The sequence below is a fragment of the Cyprinodon tularosa genome, unplaced genomic scaffold (genome assembly GCF_016077235.1).
Source record: "Cyprinodon tularosa strain WSP-4 unplaced genomic scaffold, ASM1607723v1 ctg197, whole genome shotgun sequence".
Taxonomy (NCBI): Eukaryota; Metazoa; Chordata; class Actinopteri; order Cyprinodontiformes; family Cyprinodontidae; genus Cyprinodon; species Cyprinodon tularosa.
In genome coordinates this window covers 4,094,114-4,112,500 of record NW_024038720.1, presented here as the reverse complement: position 1 = coordinate 4,112,500, position 18,387 = coordinate 4,094,114, and the positions used below count along the sequence as shown (strand labels likewise).

General features: G+C 37.6%; 1 protein-coding gene across 1 annotated transcript in view; it reads right to left on the bottom strand.

Annotated features, from left to right (window-relative positions):
• rasa3 (RAS p21 protein activator 3) overlaps positions 1-18,387 on the bottom strand; it is a 56,351-nt gene that overhangs the window by 15,641 nt on the left and 22,323 nt on the right. The window contains exons 4-7 of the mRNA XM_038283889.1: positions 16,684-16,778; positions 10,156-10,232; positions 4,657-4,737; positions 4,492-4,564 (exon numbers count right to left, since the gene is read on the bottom strand). Of these exons, the coding sequence (XP_038139817.1) occupies positions 4,492-4,564; positions 4,657-4,737; positions 10,156-10,232; positions 16,684-16,778 (326 nt within the window). The remainder of the gene's footprint in view (positions 1-4,491; positions 4,565-4,656; positions 4,738-10,155; positions 10,233-16,683; positions 16,779-18,387) is intronic.

Sequence of the window (18,387 nt, the reverse complement as noted above, 5' to 3'; positions counted from 1 at the left end):
TTCCAGAAATGCTTTTTCATTTTAAGAATGTGGCTGCATTACTTGACTCATAAATGAAATTAGTAATCAATCATCCTATTTGCATTTTCTTTTTTAAGACTGAACATTTTATGCCATAATCAAAGAGAAAACACAGCGGACATTGCTTTTTCGTGGTCTGTCTGCAAAGTACTGTCCATAACGAAAAAGCATTCTGAGCGGCGGGCGCAGCAGAGTGACGTGATTATTTGACTCATAAATGAAATGAGGAATCAATCCTCCTATTTGCATTTGCATTTTCTTCTTTAAGACTGCACATTTTATGCCATATTCAAAGAGAAAACACAGCGGACATTGCTTTTTCGTTTTCGTGGTCTGCCTGCAAATTGCGGTCCATAACTCGAAAACGAAAAAGCATTCTGAGCGGAGGGCCCAGCCGAGTGACGTCAGCAGCCGCTCTTCCTCAGGTCCTTGCTGACCGGGCTACCAATCTTGTTCGGTAGGGGGCACTGTGCACGTCTGCATTGCATTACATTTTAGCATGCCAGCGGGAAACTGGTTGGATTGCCTGGTCTGACTATCGGTATATGCTGAACGACCACAATGACCAAAACAGTGGCAGAGCTACTGAGGGAGGCCGCTGCTGCTTTAAAACAAGTGCCTGCTTCTAATGGACCTGTGGCAACGCCAACTGCTCCTGAGTTTCCCGCCGGCACGCTTACAATGTAATGCAATGTAGATGTGCACTTTGCCCCCTACCGAACAAGATGGGTAGCCCGGTCAGCAAGGACCTGAGGAAGAGCGGCTGCTGACGTCACTCGGCTGGGCCCTCCGCTCAGAATGCTTTTTCGTTTTCGAGTTATGGGCTGCAATTTGCAGGCAGACCACGAAAACGAAAAAGCAATGTCCGCTGTGTTTTCTCTTTGAATATGGCATAAAATGTGCAGTCTTAAAGAAGAAAATGCAAATGCAAATAGGAGGATTGATTCCTCATTTCATTTATGAGTCAAATAATGCAGCCACATTCTTAATATGAAGAAGCATTTCTGAAAATGCTTTTTCATTTAAAATATGGTAATGATTCGCTTCCATACTTGTCCAGCTGGAGCTGCAGTGAGGAGGCCAGAAGGAGGAGCAGCAGAAAAATGCCAGCACAGAACAAACCAGTAAAAACGAGTGTAAAAAATATTTACTGCATAAGTTACCCCAGCAACCCCACCTTTAAGCAGCAGATGGAAAAGGATGGAAACAAAGGAGACGTAAAAATAAATACAACTCTAGTGCCTTTTGGAAATTCATTTATGCAGAGTTTTAAAGTGACTTCAATTTCTCATCCCCTTAACAGCGTGTTTTCTCCATCAGTGACTAAAAATAGAAGTTTTACCGGTATGTTTAGTTAAAGAGAAGCCATAGTTGCCTTAGCACACAGTGATTCCAAAACAGTGAGCACTAGATGTGTGTTTGATATCACCATTTGATTCAATACTTACTTATTATAAAGGACATACGTTTGTAGGGGTTGGGTCCTAAAGTTATGTTACAGAGCATGCAATCCGATGCTCTGTAACATTGTGTTTAATCAGTTTAATCACATGTAAAAAAAAAAAAATAAATAAATAAAAAATAGTTGTCATGGACTGGGTTTGTTCTTTGAATGAAAAATCAAACAGTCTAATGTCTTGATCTGTTTTAAAAGACCATAACATAAATCAGAGATGAAGGCAAACTAAAGCACAAAATGTCAACCTTTACAAAGAAAACTTGAGAGTTTAAAATTAGCTTCATGCTCCTAAAGTTAAACCCAACAAGGCTCTTAATGGGTCTGAGTGAAATATACCCCATTTACACTACCCTTGAAAAACTGATCCATATTGAAGGAGGAAATCAAGCAGTTGGTGGCGGTAATGCACCAAAAGTTGTTTGCCAACCGCCATAAAACACAAAAAGATGCAGACGAAGGAGGGAATCAAGCAATCAAAATGTTGCGTGGAAAAGATTTTGATTGTTGTTTATAGTTGTTCTTCTTCTTCTGTTTTGTGTTGGTTGGAGAGCAACTTCCGGAGGGGCATTACCGCCAACTACTGGAATGGAGTGTGAATCGGGATGTGCAGCCAGACAGAGCCAGATGGACGCGTTCTGCTCATGCGCTCTTGTTATCAGAGAACCGAGCCAGGGAAAAACCGAGCCGAGCCCACCTCTGTAACTGGTCTGCATTTAGCTCGGTTCAGTTGTGTCTAGCTCGGTTCAGTTCAGTTTGCTTTCCATTTACACACGGTAAGTTATCTCAGTTACTGAGCTCAGACAGGTCTCGGCACAGTTTTTCAAGGGTAGTGTAAATGGGGTAATAGTGTATACTCCACTGCACCCAGAGGCGGCAGGCTGGGAGGCTCTAGCTACAAGAGGAGGATGAATGTTACCTTAATTCATCCTATGTCAACATACATTTTTCTATCTTTCATTTTGATCAAATAAAGCTAAGTCAGTGCTGAGCTGCTTCATCCAACCTCAGAAGTAGATCCGCATCCTAACTGATGGGCCTGAAGCACACTGACAGAAGAGTACAGATTTCTGAACTCCAGTGACGTTCTCTTTGCTTTCGCCACAGGTTTCCCTTTGCTCTCTATGCCCTAACCCGGGAGTCGGCAACCCGCGGCTCCAGAGCTCATGCTACTATGGGACATTTGCTCCAGGATAAACATTAAATCATGAAGTCTTATTATATATATTATTATATATAATAAGCATTCAAATATATATATAATATATAATATATATTTTGGCTTAAATATTATTATATATTTAAGCCCAAATAATCCTTTTCTATAGTGGGATAATACAGTTAGAGCCTGTGTTGTCATACGAGGCTTATATAACACTTTTACATTTTTGCGGCTCCAGATAGATTTATTTTTCGTTTTTTTGGTCCAATATGGCTCTTTAAGCAATTTGGGTTGCCAATCCCTGACCCAACCATATCCTTTGCATGTCCTTCACATGGCTTTGCATTGCTTGGCTTCTTAATGGGCCTCTACAAATTAAATCAAAATCTCTCACTCTGTTGGAATCATTCGTGTTGGATGTGGACAAAACCAGTCTAAAAACAACAGTTAGCAAACTGTTCAGCAGCAGACTGCAGGCTGGCTGCTCAGGCGGATATACCTCTGTTACCTCTATAAAACTCAGCGAAGCAAAACAGTTTCCTCAGTAAGCACTTAAACTGTCATTCTGCATCTGCTTGTTTTAAGTAAAACATATGTTTTAAATCTATGTATGAAAATCAAAATAATATAGGAATGTTTGATTCCCAAAGTTGGGCTTAAGGATCAACAAGCACTGGGTCTTGAGATCCACTACAGAAATCAAACTAAGCAATAAAAGTAATGAGGATGAAGGACATTTGTGTTTGAAGGGATTAAAACATCACATAATCAAATACATGCTGTTTTAAATTATGATTGTACCCAAGATTAAGGTTTGTATTTAGACATTTTTGTATTCCACCCAATAGTTTCGATTATAAGAACATCCTGGTACTATTTTGTGGCTATAAGATTGAAAAGTCTGGGAATCTCTGTCCTAGATTATGTTTTTATGACTGCATTCAACATGTTTTATCATCTTAGCATCAGCTTTTTGTTTTCAAATGTTACTTACTTAAAAAAAACACACATTTAAAGGGGAATGCCCTTGATCTTAAGTTATTACATCATGTTTTACTCACCCATATAAGTTTTGTGTCATTTGGAGCCGTTCTGAAGATATTCCTGTTAGGTTATAACCAAGTAACATCTTCCGATGAGCAATCGACTTGAAGGCACAAACTAAACTGTTCATAATTTATTCTTTATGGTATGCCAGCATTCATAACATGTAGGCAAATCACTGTCCCCCAGACATTGGTGGTTATATTTTTTTTATTTATATGTTTTAAAAAACAAAGGGGCGTGTGTATGATGTCATCCTCGGGCCGGACTGGAGTCGTAACAGGAAGCCCGGGCCACAGGCGGCTACGCTCTACCCCTTCTATTCATTTGGCTAGCTAATCTGAATCGTTCAATTCCATTTCGAAAGTGAGATCATCTGTGGTACTAGCACCAGACATCTTCCAGGTATGTGAGTAAAACTAGCAGCAGTTCAGCGGACAGGATGAATGAAACGCGGATGTCTGCGGGACAGTGATTAGCCTACGTTATGAATGCTGGCGTACCATAAAGAATAAAGTATGAACAGTTTAGTTTGTGCCTTCAGGTTTTCCCATAGGAAGACGTTACTTGGATATGACCTAATGGTATAAATAAACTGAATATCTTCAGAACGGCTCCAACTGACACAAGACTCATATGGGTGAGCAGAACATGATGTAATAACGTAAAATCAAGGGCCAAATGTAAAAAAAAAATGGCGTTCCCCTTTAAAATCATGAAACTGTTTTATTTACCTCTGGATTTCACTCATACTGGCACCCCTAACACTAAAGCTTGAACAGCTACCATACAGAAGAGAAAATAATACCTCAAAATAGAAAATTTCCTCAAACTGGGGATTGTTGGTTTTCCTCTTAACCTTGGTCTTCTTGGCCTCAGACCTGCAGCAAAGAACAAATGCAAAGAAATATATTCAAATATTGTTATCCCAGATCAAAGCAGTGATAATATACAAACCCATCCCCAGACTCACCTTGAAGGGCCGAATAAGGAAACAGCAGCATAGGGATCACACTGTCCATTGACGATTGGAAGGCCCTGGCACTCCAGCACTCTGTTAAAAATAGATATTAATGCATCAGCACAATACTGAGTAGGAGTCTCACACACATACATCAGATCCCACTGGGTTATATGCTTCAAAGCTCTTACTCTGAAAAGAAAATGATCTCAAACAGCATTCTTGTAGAGGAGCCTTGCATCAACATTTAATTCTGTATTTTTTTTTTTAACCAGATTTAAAGTCTAATGACAGATTAGGCAGTGTCTTTTCTGTTGAGAACCAAAATCAGTTCACTGGTTCCCAGATACAAGCTCAGTAGGTATTTCTATAAACCGTCCAGTCAGAAGAAAGATTGGATTTCTTGCTTGGAAACAAGATGATAACACAGCCCCTGCTATCTGTGCAGCAAAGAGAGGAGCAGATTATAGCAAGCAGCTTCCAGTCTTACAGTGTCGGCTCTGTAGAACGGTGTACAGTCACTTTATTAATAGATAACACTGCAGCTGTGAGGAGTTCATGTGCTAAAAATGGCTTAACTCAGCTTTAATGTGTAAAATAATGATACAGCTGAGTCAGAAGTAATCCCATAGGCATTCTTAACGACATCAGAATTCATGAATAATTAAAGAGAGGATCATGTAACTGCTAAAAAAAAAAAAACGGGATAAACATTAAAATTGCACATTTTTATTAAATGCAATTAAGCCTAATTTTTACCCTTATTAGACACATATGTGTCCTAGTTTTGGTATCTTTGCTTTGATTATCTGCCTGTCTATAGAGGCTGACCTCATGACATCATGCTGTAAAGGGGATTAGCAGCCAAACAAGGCCTCATACAGGACAAATCACTTCCTCTGTGTTACTGTGATGCACAACGAGTCACCCTGCATGACGAACTTAACAGTAAATCCCAGTGCTTCCTACAACCCATGCGACACACACATGTAGTAGCTTGCACAATCCTCCATGCACATGCACACACATTCACAGAGATCTGTGATAAGGAGTAAGGTGTGGGCGTGGTTAAGCAGTGCTTAATGCTGTAGCACTTCCTGTCCAGTAAGCTGGTTTATATAACCCCTGCTTGCCCTGCAACACATCCAGCCTCCTCTCTCTGTCATCACCGGCATGAGCTCTGACAGGCCAGACAGCCGCGGGTGAAGCAGACTTGTTTGTTTTAGTAGACGTTACTCATATTAGGTTAATGTGCCTTAGCACCCACGTTTCCTGTCAAAGACTTTTACACACAAAGGACAAGGATGACATTACAGCCTCCCTGTCACCCCAAACAAATCTATAATTAAAAACTGGTTCCCGTCGTCATCTGGAATTCATGAAAACGGCAACTTTTGGTGAAAAACTTTTTCTGAAAACATTTCGAAATCCATCCAGGAGTCTTTTTTTTTATTTTATTTTCTATTGTGTGGCCGCCATGACATGGATCACTGAGCGTTTCTGTCATGAACTGGTTTAAACAACAAAAACATAAGGAGGGAGAAAGTTGTGCTTTTTCTTTCTGGGAGGAGGCGGAGGGGGCTTTGAGAAATACAGATGCATAAAACCTCAAGAGAAGCCATTTGAGTCAGTGACATTTGTGGTTGGAAGAAAAATGAAACTGAAATCAAAAAGGGGTTTCTTTTTATCTAAATAAGCTACAAATGACAGTAAATGAAACTTATAAGATGGTAAGAATCAAACTCTGACGGGGAAAACTGAACAATCACTACCAGGCTGCTACATCTCAGGAATAGAGAGAGCAGACGTTTATTTTAGACACCGTAGAATTATCATTATTTTATCCACCTCCTAAACTCCAGTACAGCTATAAAATGCAAAAAACAAGGCAAGGCAATGAGGAAAAAAGGAGAAAACGGTAACTGAAACTGAAAACTGTTTCTTAATTTTCACATGTAGTGCATTATCTATAAAATATTTTTAAAAGTCACAATCTGTCTATTTGTGTCATTTTGTGTTACATTAACCCTGTCACCGCACCCTAATGGCAGTCTTTCTGCTTTTGAATGTGGCAGAGATGTTAACCTACATATAACATTGGAGTTTTTTTATGTTTTGTGTTTAGCCCTTTTTTTATTTTCCTGTGTTAAAGCTTTAAATAGCCAATTAGATGAAAATGCATGAATTTCAAGCAGTATTGACTTTATTAGTTGTACTCCATAAAGGACTCCAAACTTCTGTTTCCAGGCAAATCTCCCAACAGATTTTTCTAAAATTAATGGAATATTTATGAATAAATAATTCCTCGAAAAACACAATCAAAAATAAAAACCAAAATACTCTTTCAACAAGAAACACATACTTCTGTTTTCTAAGGTTTAATTTACAATGTATCCACTGGAATGCATGTAGAGATGTTTCGATCCAATATCGATACCAGAAAGTGATCCGATATCAGCCAAAAAGTAAGTAAGTAAGTTGTTCTTATATCTGATCTAGTATTTTTCTTAATCATACCTTTTCTATCATTGCTGGTGAAGATTCTCAGTCATCCAGGTCAGTGTCACTCCATAAAAGTGAAAAAAACAAACCAGTGGACTTTGTTTACAAGTTTGAAAACGTTTCGCTTCCCATCCAGGAAGCTTTTTCAATTCAAAATGTCATAAATAGTGTTGAGTTCAAAATTCAACACTATTTGAGGGAGTTCAAAACTCAACACTATTTATCACATTAAAGTAAAAGTTTAAAATAAACTTTTACTTTTGCAGTAAATCTAAAGTATATCATCAAAAGACAAGATTCTATTGTAGAAATCTGTAATTTTTCCTAAGTAGAATTCAATCTCTGACATGTAACGGGGTCTTTTTTAGGGTTGACCATTTAGAAAAAGATGCAATTGATTTATTACTATTTTATTTCCATATCTGTACCTATTGCCTCATATTTTCCTTATTTACCTTTACTCAGGCGAGTGTTGGCCTAGCGGCCTTAGAGCAGTGCACTGGTGCTCTGAGAAGGTTGCAAGTACCTGGTTCGATCCCCACAGCCTCCACTCTGGGATCCTGAGCAAAGACCCTTAACCCCACATAGCTCCCTGGGTGCCGCACAATGGCAGCTCACTGCACCCCAAGGGGATGGGTTAAATGCACAGAGTGAATTTCCCCATTGTGAGACAATAAATGGATTTACAATTTACTCTTGATTATTTTAACAAGGTCCCCATCACTTCTCCTAAATGTATTTATCTATTTTATTCATTCAATTTCTTTGGGCAGCATTGCAAAGCAATGTCTACATTGAGATATGTAAACCTTGAGGTGGAATTTTGAGAACTTATACAAGCTAACCCCTTTTTTAAATTCTAAATATCTCAGTGAGCAACATCTATATCAGGAGAGTGGGGGGCATAGGAAGCATTTTAAGTCTATCTGACTGATCAAAAATAACACATGAAAGCACATGAAATAACCAAAGCATTGAGCTGTAGTTGGAATATTACACATATTGATACTGCTCGGATGATAGCGATACGATTTATGCTACAGCTCTATTTTTATGTAGAGTACCAAAGCTTTGCATGTGTTTTTATTTAAGTGAGTAACAACCACTGCTGTTGCTGCTGCTGTTGTGGTTTTGGTTTCTTGAATCGGTTTACACTCTTTCATTTGCATGCATTGGTCTCTGCAACGACCCACACCCAAAGCAGTGACTGTAAGTTGTTTAAAAAGTTCAAATATTTCCAACTTCACCAGATTTTTGTTAAATGAATAGTGACTTCTAATACAACAGTACCTGTAGTTTCTGCTTCAAAACTAAAGGTTGAACTTCTATTTAGACTACGGTCTCTCATAAAGCTAGCAAAGTACATTTTATATGACAGAAACAGACAGCATATATGATTTTTCTAATTTTGATGATCTCTATTTAGCATTTTCTATTCATTAAACAATGAAACATCCAACAATAAAGCTTTGGTCTTTTTTACCCTCTGCCTTATCAACAGCACACTGTCTGACTGATGCAGATGAAACAAACTTGTGGCTAAAGGCTGGCTAACTTGTAGGGTGGACTAGTGAGAACAAAGGTTCTTAAATAATCTCTGGAGTCAAACTTGACAAGCCAATCTAATGTAAATATGCAAATTTGATGATCCAATTATTTCTTTGGTTACTGTAAATGAATGCATAAAGCAGCTCTCTTTGCCTCGCTCTAGAGAAATCTGATGAGATGACCCCCTGGTCTTCACTCTAAGCTTCTTACCAATATGTGATCTTGGAACAGAGCCACAGTGGCTCATCATCAAGCCTCACACATATGAACCCATTGATGGATGCATCATTCAGTTCCTCTGACATACAAAAACACCCTAATTCATTCCAAAATGCCAATGATTTATAATTAAAAGCAGACACCTTTCCAGTCAAAGCTGTGCACTGTAAGCGCAGAATTCTGCAGTAAAGTCACCACAAAAACAAGTAGCGCTAAGCGTGCTGTTTTAAAGCAAAATTTAGGCAGCGAATATCATTGCTTAGTGTATGCATTAGAAATGAATACACTCATTTGTATCTATTTTGAATAAGCATACTTTATTAATAATACATTAACAAGCTTAATTGAATATGGAATCATGTAAGGTTATTTAATAGGTTTGTGTTAAAATGATCAAAAACAGTGAGCGATTTGTGTAATAAATTACTTTTAGTGGGAGTTGTTTTTAATGTAGATCTTTGTTTGGAAGTGGAAGCTAAAAGCATCTGAGATTTTGGAATTCAGAATAATCCATAAAACAGAGGAGATCAGATGGGAGTGATGACCAGCAGTAAAAAAGAAAGAGGAGAAAGATCTTCCAAGAAAATCCCTTGGTCAGTAGTTTGCTATGGATTTAGATTTAGGAATAATGAAATAAAAAAGACACAACCAAAAAAGCTATTATCATGTCATCCCTCACTCTATTATAGCCATTTCCTCACTGCCTTAATTGACAGCTATGTTTTCCTGTCTTTCCAGTTTTGAAAAATGACAAATTTTATACCAATGAAAAAAAAAAATCATGGGCTACTAAATAACTTTCTGGTCATATTCAAAAGTTAAGCAAAAATGACAGAACTGCTTTGCTTCTATTTATTTTATAAAGCTTTTTATATATTTATTTTCTACATATTATTGTTATTCCAAAAAAAAATCTTCAGTGATTATAAAAAAAAAAAAAAGAACTCTTGTGATGAAAACAAAACCAGTGTGTGGGGAAGATCTATGTAACTGCACATTTTTTTTTCTTTTTTTTTCTTACACTTGTTGTCTTTATTACCAAAGAACATGGAAACAGGAAATAGGATGACAAGACAGGCTGGAAAACATGCAATAAAAGATCCCCCTGAACAGGACTCAGAGGAGGAACAGATGCTTCCATCCATTGGGTAACACATTCTGCTACTGAGCGACACGCCTATTGTTTTATGCAGAGTATAAGAAATGTAAGGTGGAGGAGAGGGTTCATGAGATCGGACTCACCGTGTGGCCAGTTTATGGCTGATCACGCCACTGTCAGTGATAACTTCACTCAGACGCAGCTCCAGGTGAACCTTTCCCTGAAAGACACAGAGATGTATGCAAAAGAAAAATGAGACAACGATCACACTAAAGCTGCAGGACATTCTCAAAACCAGTTGGAGTTTATTGGCAAAAAGTCAGCTGAACAACACATGATGACACCTATAGCATCAACACTTGTACATTACTCATGTGCAATCTACATGACATTTATTCCTTTAAACATTTCACAGGATCGGAGCTGCAAGCATCCAGAATAAAAGCATTGTTGAGTGTTTAGATCTGTAGACTGAGAAGAGCCTGTTGGTTTGGTCGTATATTAGGAATCATTATTTGTGTTTATTAATTTTGAAGAAAAAAAACAAACAAAAAAAATTTGACTTAAAATGTAACATTTTTACACTAAATGATAGCTTCCAGGGCCTTTAACTCTTCTATGTTTTATAGATTCTTATAAAAGTTTTATCCCTTCTCTTTTTTATGATAGTGGGTGTAAATGTGAAACACTTTAGTCATCGATTGGATTTAAAAGGTGTTCTAATTGAATATGACAATGGATAAAATTGGCCCTCCAGCAAAACAAACTTTATGAGCTTTTCCACTCATCTAACTTCTGTTTCATACCTGTGCATTATTTTATTTTTATTATCTAAAGGTTTAAAGTTATAGGTTCCAAAGCCAATAGGTCAAAATACAAATACTGATTTATGAATTTATGAAAAGCAAATGTTTATGTTTGTAATGGTAGGACAGAAAAAGTGTTTCCATGGAGCTCCTCACTTACTGACCCAAAGATGGCACTCCCTGCTACTGTTCTCTAATCATTTTTATGCTGCCTTAAAAAAAAATCCACTTAAAAAATCGATTTTGCAAAGATTTTTCATTGTTTTCATTTTTTTACAGTAGAAAGACTCTCAACCTTTTTACACACCTCTGTAAAGCGTGCCAATAAGGGAGTCAGATGCTGTGTTTGTATTTTCTATCAATTCTGAAACCATCGTATACAGGATAATCTAAGTTAGAAGCTTATTGTTTATGCTATGAGACATTCAATAAATCCTGGTTTTTAACGGCTATAAAAAACAGTGAAAGCCATGCTCAAAATGATGAAGAAATCATCTAACAAGCTGATACACGATTTTTCTTCTTTCAAGATTTGAGCGTTTGTGTTTGACTCTTCATTAATGAAAACTATGCAACCGTAAACAAGCAATAATCCTCCCCTGCGGTCCATTAGAATAACTGTGGCTGAACGTCATACTCAAGATACTTTCCTTCTGAAGTGATTGGATTAATGACATAATGACAGTGTAGCGGTGCAGCTGTCTAGAAAAGCTCCATTAATTAACAGCATCAGTATGCAAACTCACAGGCGTTGCTCTTTCTGGGTGATTCAAGCGGATGGAACACACACACATGCATGCATGCATCTGTGCACAGGCCAAACAATGTGTCCTCTATTGAAAGGAGAAGAGAGACACTCTATCTTCCCACTTCATTTGATTCATCTCCTTGGCTTTTCTCTCGGAGCTGTGCGTCTCTCACACATCCTTCCTCTCCCCAGCTCCGCCAATGAATGTGCCTCTGTTTCAGATCGCTGCTTCGGGGCTACACACACCCATCTGTCTGCAGATGTTACCGCTCACTGTTCACTGTGTGTGAGTGTGAGTGTGGGTGACGGACTGTGCTGAATAGTGAATGGCCGAAAATGCTGCACATGCAGCGAACAAAGCGCAATGAATGAAAGTGGTGAAAACAAACCACACTCAATAACAGGAAGATTCTTTGAAAGCTCGGCTCAGTTAAAGATATTACGGTAAGAAAGTATTGTTACATGGGAAATCCTGGTGTTTATTTGTCTAATTTAATTATTAAGCCTGGATTTGCATCTTAGTTTTAATAACATCAAATGTTTAAACTAAGATTTGAAATTCTAATCTCCCACTTATAACCAAAAAACTATTTAACTAGTCACTATCTTGTTCTGAAATATATGTTCATACACCAAGAAAATGTCCTTAAATTTAGTCAGAATGTGCTTCCTCCCTCTGAAGGTACATTTAGCACTTCTCCCCCATTGGACCAAAGCATGCAGCTAAAGTACAATGTCACCAGCTACTCATGCACATAACTTCTTTTGTGCCGTTTTCAGTAAATATTCCACAACACGAAAATGCCTTTGAGGAGGATATTCTATTTCCGTGTGGATCATCTAAATAAGTGGTCATCCTATCCTCCTCATTCTGGTGATATATTTACATAATTTTTCTGCGCATGGTGCACTTTCAGGTGTATATGTTTGGTGAGCTACGGTTTCAGACAGTCATTGAAGCTTGCCTTTCTACTTTTGGAAAGTGCACCTGCATGAGCGATGCAAACAGCAACTTTTAAACAGAGCATGCACCAGGAGAAATAAACGTTCCATCTCGGGAGCAGGTACAGAGTAATGCATGTGCATTGTTTTGTTTTTTTTAAAGTGGAGAGGGTGGGTCTTTTCAAAAAATTTGGGAAAACCCTCCCCTATATCTTTAAAAATGCTGAAGTTTCACATTTACTTATCTTTGGTGTTTGCATTTTGTTCCACTTACTAAATTCCTGCAAACTGATCTGATATTTTCCCAGCAAACTAAGTGTTAGATCATTTATCTTGTTTTAAGACATAATTTCTAATTGTAAGTGTTGCCTATGTTTATTTCTAGATATAAAACTCTTAAATCAAAGAAATCTTGTTAAGTAATTTTACAGTTAAACAGTTAATTTCACTTAGTTTCAGTAGCTTTTACCTGAAGTTTAGCTTTTTATTTTTTCCTCAATTTTAAACACCCTTTTTTGCAGAGTTTAATTTTGATTTTTTTTTTTAAACCACTGCAGTTTCCATGCTTGTGGAACACAATAAATAATTATTAAATAGATTTTTAATGCAAAAAACTAAAACTGTACCAATTCACATTATAAAAAAATAAGTTCATTCACTTATTTACATTGCGTCTGAGGATAATATATCAGATAAGGATATAACCCTATTAGTTGTTGATGTCCAGGAATAACAGAACCTTTCTGTTTTAACCAAAGAATTGTAGTTTTACTGTTGAATGCTACAGAGACAAAGAAAAGAGAGAGATCAGGAAGGTTAATCACTGAGGGACTGAAGTAATACTGGTTAGCCAAAGGACACAGGGCCAAATGTTTAGCAGGACATTCAGCCGAAAAGCAATGGCTGCCATTGGATAAAACTGAATTTCAAGATGACTGTTTAAAACCTTAATTAAGCGACCCAACCCAGTTATTAGTTTCCATAAGTTCTAAAAATAAAAGCCTGGTTTGTGTATAATCAGATCATACTGCAGAGAAACAGACTGTTCAAGATGATCTTTTGGGTTTTGGAGAAGACTCCCTTTCTGCTCGCACACAGACAGCGACAGACGTAAGTGGATGTTTTTATGGTTTCTATTTCCACAGAAAACACAGAGATCCAGGTGACTTTGACCCTGCAGGCTCGAATGTTTCAGGTGAACACAGCTTGTGTTTGTTTGGGTTTTACCCTGACTCTCAACATTAACACACAATGTTGGCACAAATACATGCCTGCATATCCTGTAGGCACAATTTATATATTTAGTGAATTTCTTTAGTTGTTTTTAGCACATTTTTAATGTGATTACACCTTTCAGCAATCGTTGACAGCCTTTAAACTGTCCTGACCTAAAGAAAGTCTACCCTTAAAAGGTGTGCTTTATAAATGAGACCTAATCTACAAAAAGACACACAGATTTAGATGCATTTCACAGTTCCATAAATAGAAATTAATAATATTAATGAAGAGGACCTTTTTACAGCGTAAAATTTCAGCATGCAGGGCCGGCCCTTCTTAAATCATACCCGCCCCAACACTTACTCTCTAGCCAAAGCACCTACCTGTAACAGTAAATAAATCAAGGAGCTCAAGTAATACAGTGTTAACTACCTAAATGATGCATGCAGTATATATAGCCCTTCCTTGTCATGCACATCCTTGTGACGGTTAGCATATGGTCTAATTTTCTATTTCTTCAAACTGTAAAATCCTTGCAACAAACAAAATTATAATAAAACTAAAATGCTTTCTTTAAATCAAACTACGATGGTCCTCTTATATTTGGCGAATGTATGTTCGAATATTTAGCAAAAATCTGTTGCGGTGCATGATGTGGTTTTGCATCTAAAGGCTAACGTTTCCCGTCTTACTTGCATTGTTGCCAGGTTGGGATGTTTCCCAATCTGGCAGTTTAGGATGACTATCTATGGGTATATTGTAAATTTGAATTGTAAATTTGAATTGTAAAATGGGCAGATTTATGGCCTAAGAGATCAACAGACTTTGGTTCAAATTGATCGAGATTTCGGATATCCAGGCGGTTTATAAAAATGTTTTGGGCTGGATAACGTGAGTCAGTGACATCTGGCAACCCCGCATATGTGGTGAGTGGGGACGACTTAGCAGCAGTCCCTAACGCGTGCGTCCGTGTTAATAACTGAAGCCAGTAAAACCGCATTATAGAAGTCTTAGTGATGGTTGTGGTGTAATGCTTAAAGACAGACTAGTTAATCCACAGTGCGTATTCATCTGTGGGCCGGTGTTGATGGAAAAATGCCAGGTCCGAAAATCATTCCCAGTCCGAGCCTGGGCAGGTCCCAGGCCCTGCAAAACCTCATCAGACAGTAATACAGTTTAAATCAACTGTGAATGTTACTGGAACAAAATGACATAGATATCCTGAAATGGGAGATGTGGGAGTGGATGTTAGTTTCAATTGCCTGTTGCTATATAGTGGGTTGATGTTAACAAAGCAGTCAAAACGCCACCAGAAATTATTCCAAAATGAATCGCGCTCCTTTTTGCTATAAACCATCACCGCATCACAAAAGAAAATATTGCTGTAAAACTGAAACTTATGTAAATTTGCTCTTACTGTAGTCTCTCTCTCGATTATTACTTTCCGGTTTCACATTCTTTACCTTTGTGTAAATCTGGCTGTGTTCCGCAAAACAGTGTAAAAATAATGTTTGTTCTCCAGTTTGTTTTTATTCATGAAAAGGTCAGTAATGTTCATCATAGCCGTGGTTATTCTACAGGAGATCTAAATTGAGTTTGTGTCCAAACTACTGCAGTGACACAAACACTGGCAGCTTTTATCAAAGTCTTTCAAAGTTTTTCTTTCATAAAATAGCTTTACGAAGGGTATTGCTTTTATCTGTTAAAAAAATATATATATATTATTTTTAAGCAACAAGATTAGATAAGATAAGATCAGATAGATTTTGTTAATCTCACAGTGGAGAAATTCACTTGTCAGGTTTACTCAATAGTCAAAAGAAGGTGCCAAAAGGAGAAAAAGGTGCATGGGGTACATACAGTATATACAATGCGACCACATATATGTATATATAACAGCTGAAGTCTCTTATTTAACAAGATTATTGCACAGGGTTATTGCTCGGGGTATTAAATAGGTATTTATATATGTATTTATTAAGAAAGACCTACAGAAATGCAAACACTTCCAGAAAGATGCTTTCAGTTCATCACTTTACTCTAAATCAAGTTTTCAGTGAACAGATCTTTGGGAATCACTAAAATAATTGACCTGTAAACTCATATTTGGGATATTTTTTGTAATATTCACTCTAAGACAACTCACTGCTTGTTTATTTCTTTCTTGTGGAATGTTTTTTATATTAGAATAGCTAAGAGACCATAGTTATATTTTAAAGAGGTATAACAAACACAAACAATGTGTCAGATAGAGGATAGAAAATTCCAGAAACATCCACAGCATTACTGAAGAAAATGTCGTTGGTCTACTTAAACTGTGTTTGGCAGCTTGAAAGTAAAATAAAAGTTTAAAAAATATTATTTTTTTGGTACGATTCCTTTTACATTCCTGATATCAACTGAAATATTCACCTCATAAATTGAGTCTAAACTGCATATTTTCAGATTAAGTCCATGTTCAGGAAGCTTGATGCATTGCAGTTAAAGTCGGTATCGGCCAATATTGGTCATATTTAAGCAGGTCGACTTCAAGCCAATAGGGGAAACTCAGCTTTAATAAACAATCAATACTTTTTCATGTAGCTGCTCTTTGTGTTTTAGGAGGGGAGGGGATCGGTCATGTGGTATTTGTTTGGTCATGTGAAAGTGATTGTAACACAGCTCAGTTTGTGGATGTTTAACCGAAGCGGATCAGTTCTGTGGCGTCAGAAGGGTGGGGCAACATGATATATAATATTAGTAAATATCAGTTATCAGAGATAACAGGAATATTAATATTGCATATTGATATTGGCCCATATTTTCATATCGATATGCCCCATGAAAATATTAGAATGCATATAACACTTTTCCATCCAAAAATAAAAAACAAACAACTAAAGATTCTATGTGAGAAGCAAAGAAGAAAAGTGCTTGGTGTTAAGGAAAGCTTAATTCTGTTTCCGCTCTGTACCGACCTGCACCTCTGAGTCAGCGCTGACAGGCTGCAGCTGGAACCAGGTGTCTTTCCCATGATATTTCTGCAGGTCCTCTTTCTTCACTGCCACCTTGCCTGCGCATACACACACACACACATCAGCAAACAAAGACAAATGAGCTCAAAACTCGACTCACTTTATGCTTTCACAAAGAAAAAAAAAAAAAAAGCTTACGTGTTCAGATTAAATCTACAGCCAGAGCTCGAAAAAGGCCCACGCACAACTCTCACATGTCTGCTCATGCACTCTAAATCCTCACACATCCATCCATCCATCTTTACTTTAACCAAACAGCCACCTGGAAAGGAAATACACACAATGTGCACTTTGGTGGCCTGGAGATAACCCCTAGAAGTTCACTGTACCACCTGCAATCATTCACACACACACATACAAACAGGGAGGAGCTGTGAAGGTTTTTCAGTTTGAGGTTGGTGATCAAACCCACCTTGATTCACACTGACACACCCAAACCACTGAAAAACTGCTGCTCATCACCTAATATGAACAACTATTGTAAAATAATAAGAAAACATCATTTAGATGTGGATGTAGCCTCCTTCAGAATGCTCAGCTGGTAAAAACTGAAAGACTTAAAATACATTCATTTTTCATTGCAGTAGTGGATCTTAAGATGAGAAAATCTGCTGTAGTTCTCTATGGTGGCTTTATAACTGCATTTTCTAGCCGTTTCCTGAATTTTGAGACACTTTTTACATTTTTCATCTGAAGGAAAAGATGAAATTTACTATTTAAAGATTTCTAGACACACTGATAAAACTTAAAAAGTAAAGCAGAAATGATTTACATTAACATTTAGTATTGATGAATTGGGGCAAAACATGTTGCACCACAAATGTATTTACTGATAATGAACTATCTGCAGGGGGGCTTGTTTCCTTCTAAATTCCTATTGAAATTTTAAAAAAGCACCTTTTTCCCTCAATGACAATTTTACAACTTCATTTAGTTTATTTTAAAACTTTTAACTAATGAGGTTAAAACAAAATGGGAATAATGAAGGGCGGGTGCTTGAGGTTGCAGAAGTTGAAACCTTTTCGGTAAAAGTGTAATTTCTTTAGGAAGGGGGAGTTCTATTGTTTTTTTGTTTTTTTTTTTTATTCCTTAGAGCGGTGGTATAATGTTTGCAAATGGAGAGAAGCGAAGCTGACACCTGTGCTTGCAGCCGGCTTGCTGAATCAGCCTATAATGAAGAGACACCGTGAAACTAAAAATGTAAAAATGTTGGGCTTGTTAGCACTGCTCAAGGCTGCTGAGGGCGTATTGCCTCTGCTGTTCTGACACATGTTGGATCCAGAACAAAGAGGAACCTGAGTGATGAGACTGCTCACAGTCCAGACACCTTTCATTTTTAGCCCTATTCCAACAATGTAACATCGCTGACTCAGCATGTTGCTCTGAGGACAGACTGGCAACCAGTTAGATTCTGTCAGGGTGTAAACAGCTGGTGACGGCCAATCAGATATCCGGAAGAGAAGCTCCAAAAAGTTAAACAAACCACTGGACTTTATTTTCCAAGTTAGAAGACGTTTTGCTTCCCATCCAGGAAGCTTTCTCAATTCACAACGTCTGGATTAGTGTTGAGTTCCAGGCTTTTATAGAGTAGCCCAACAACAGCCTTGTAATGACTTAGAAAACATGCAAAATAAAACTGGAAAACCA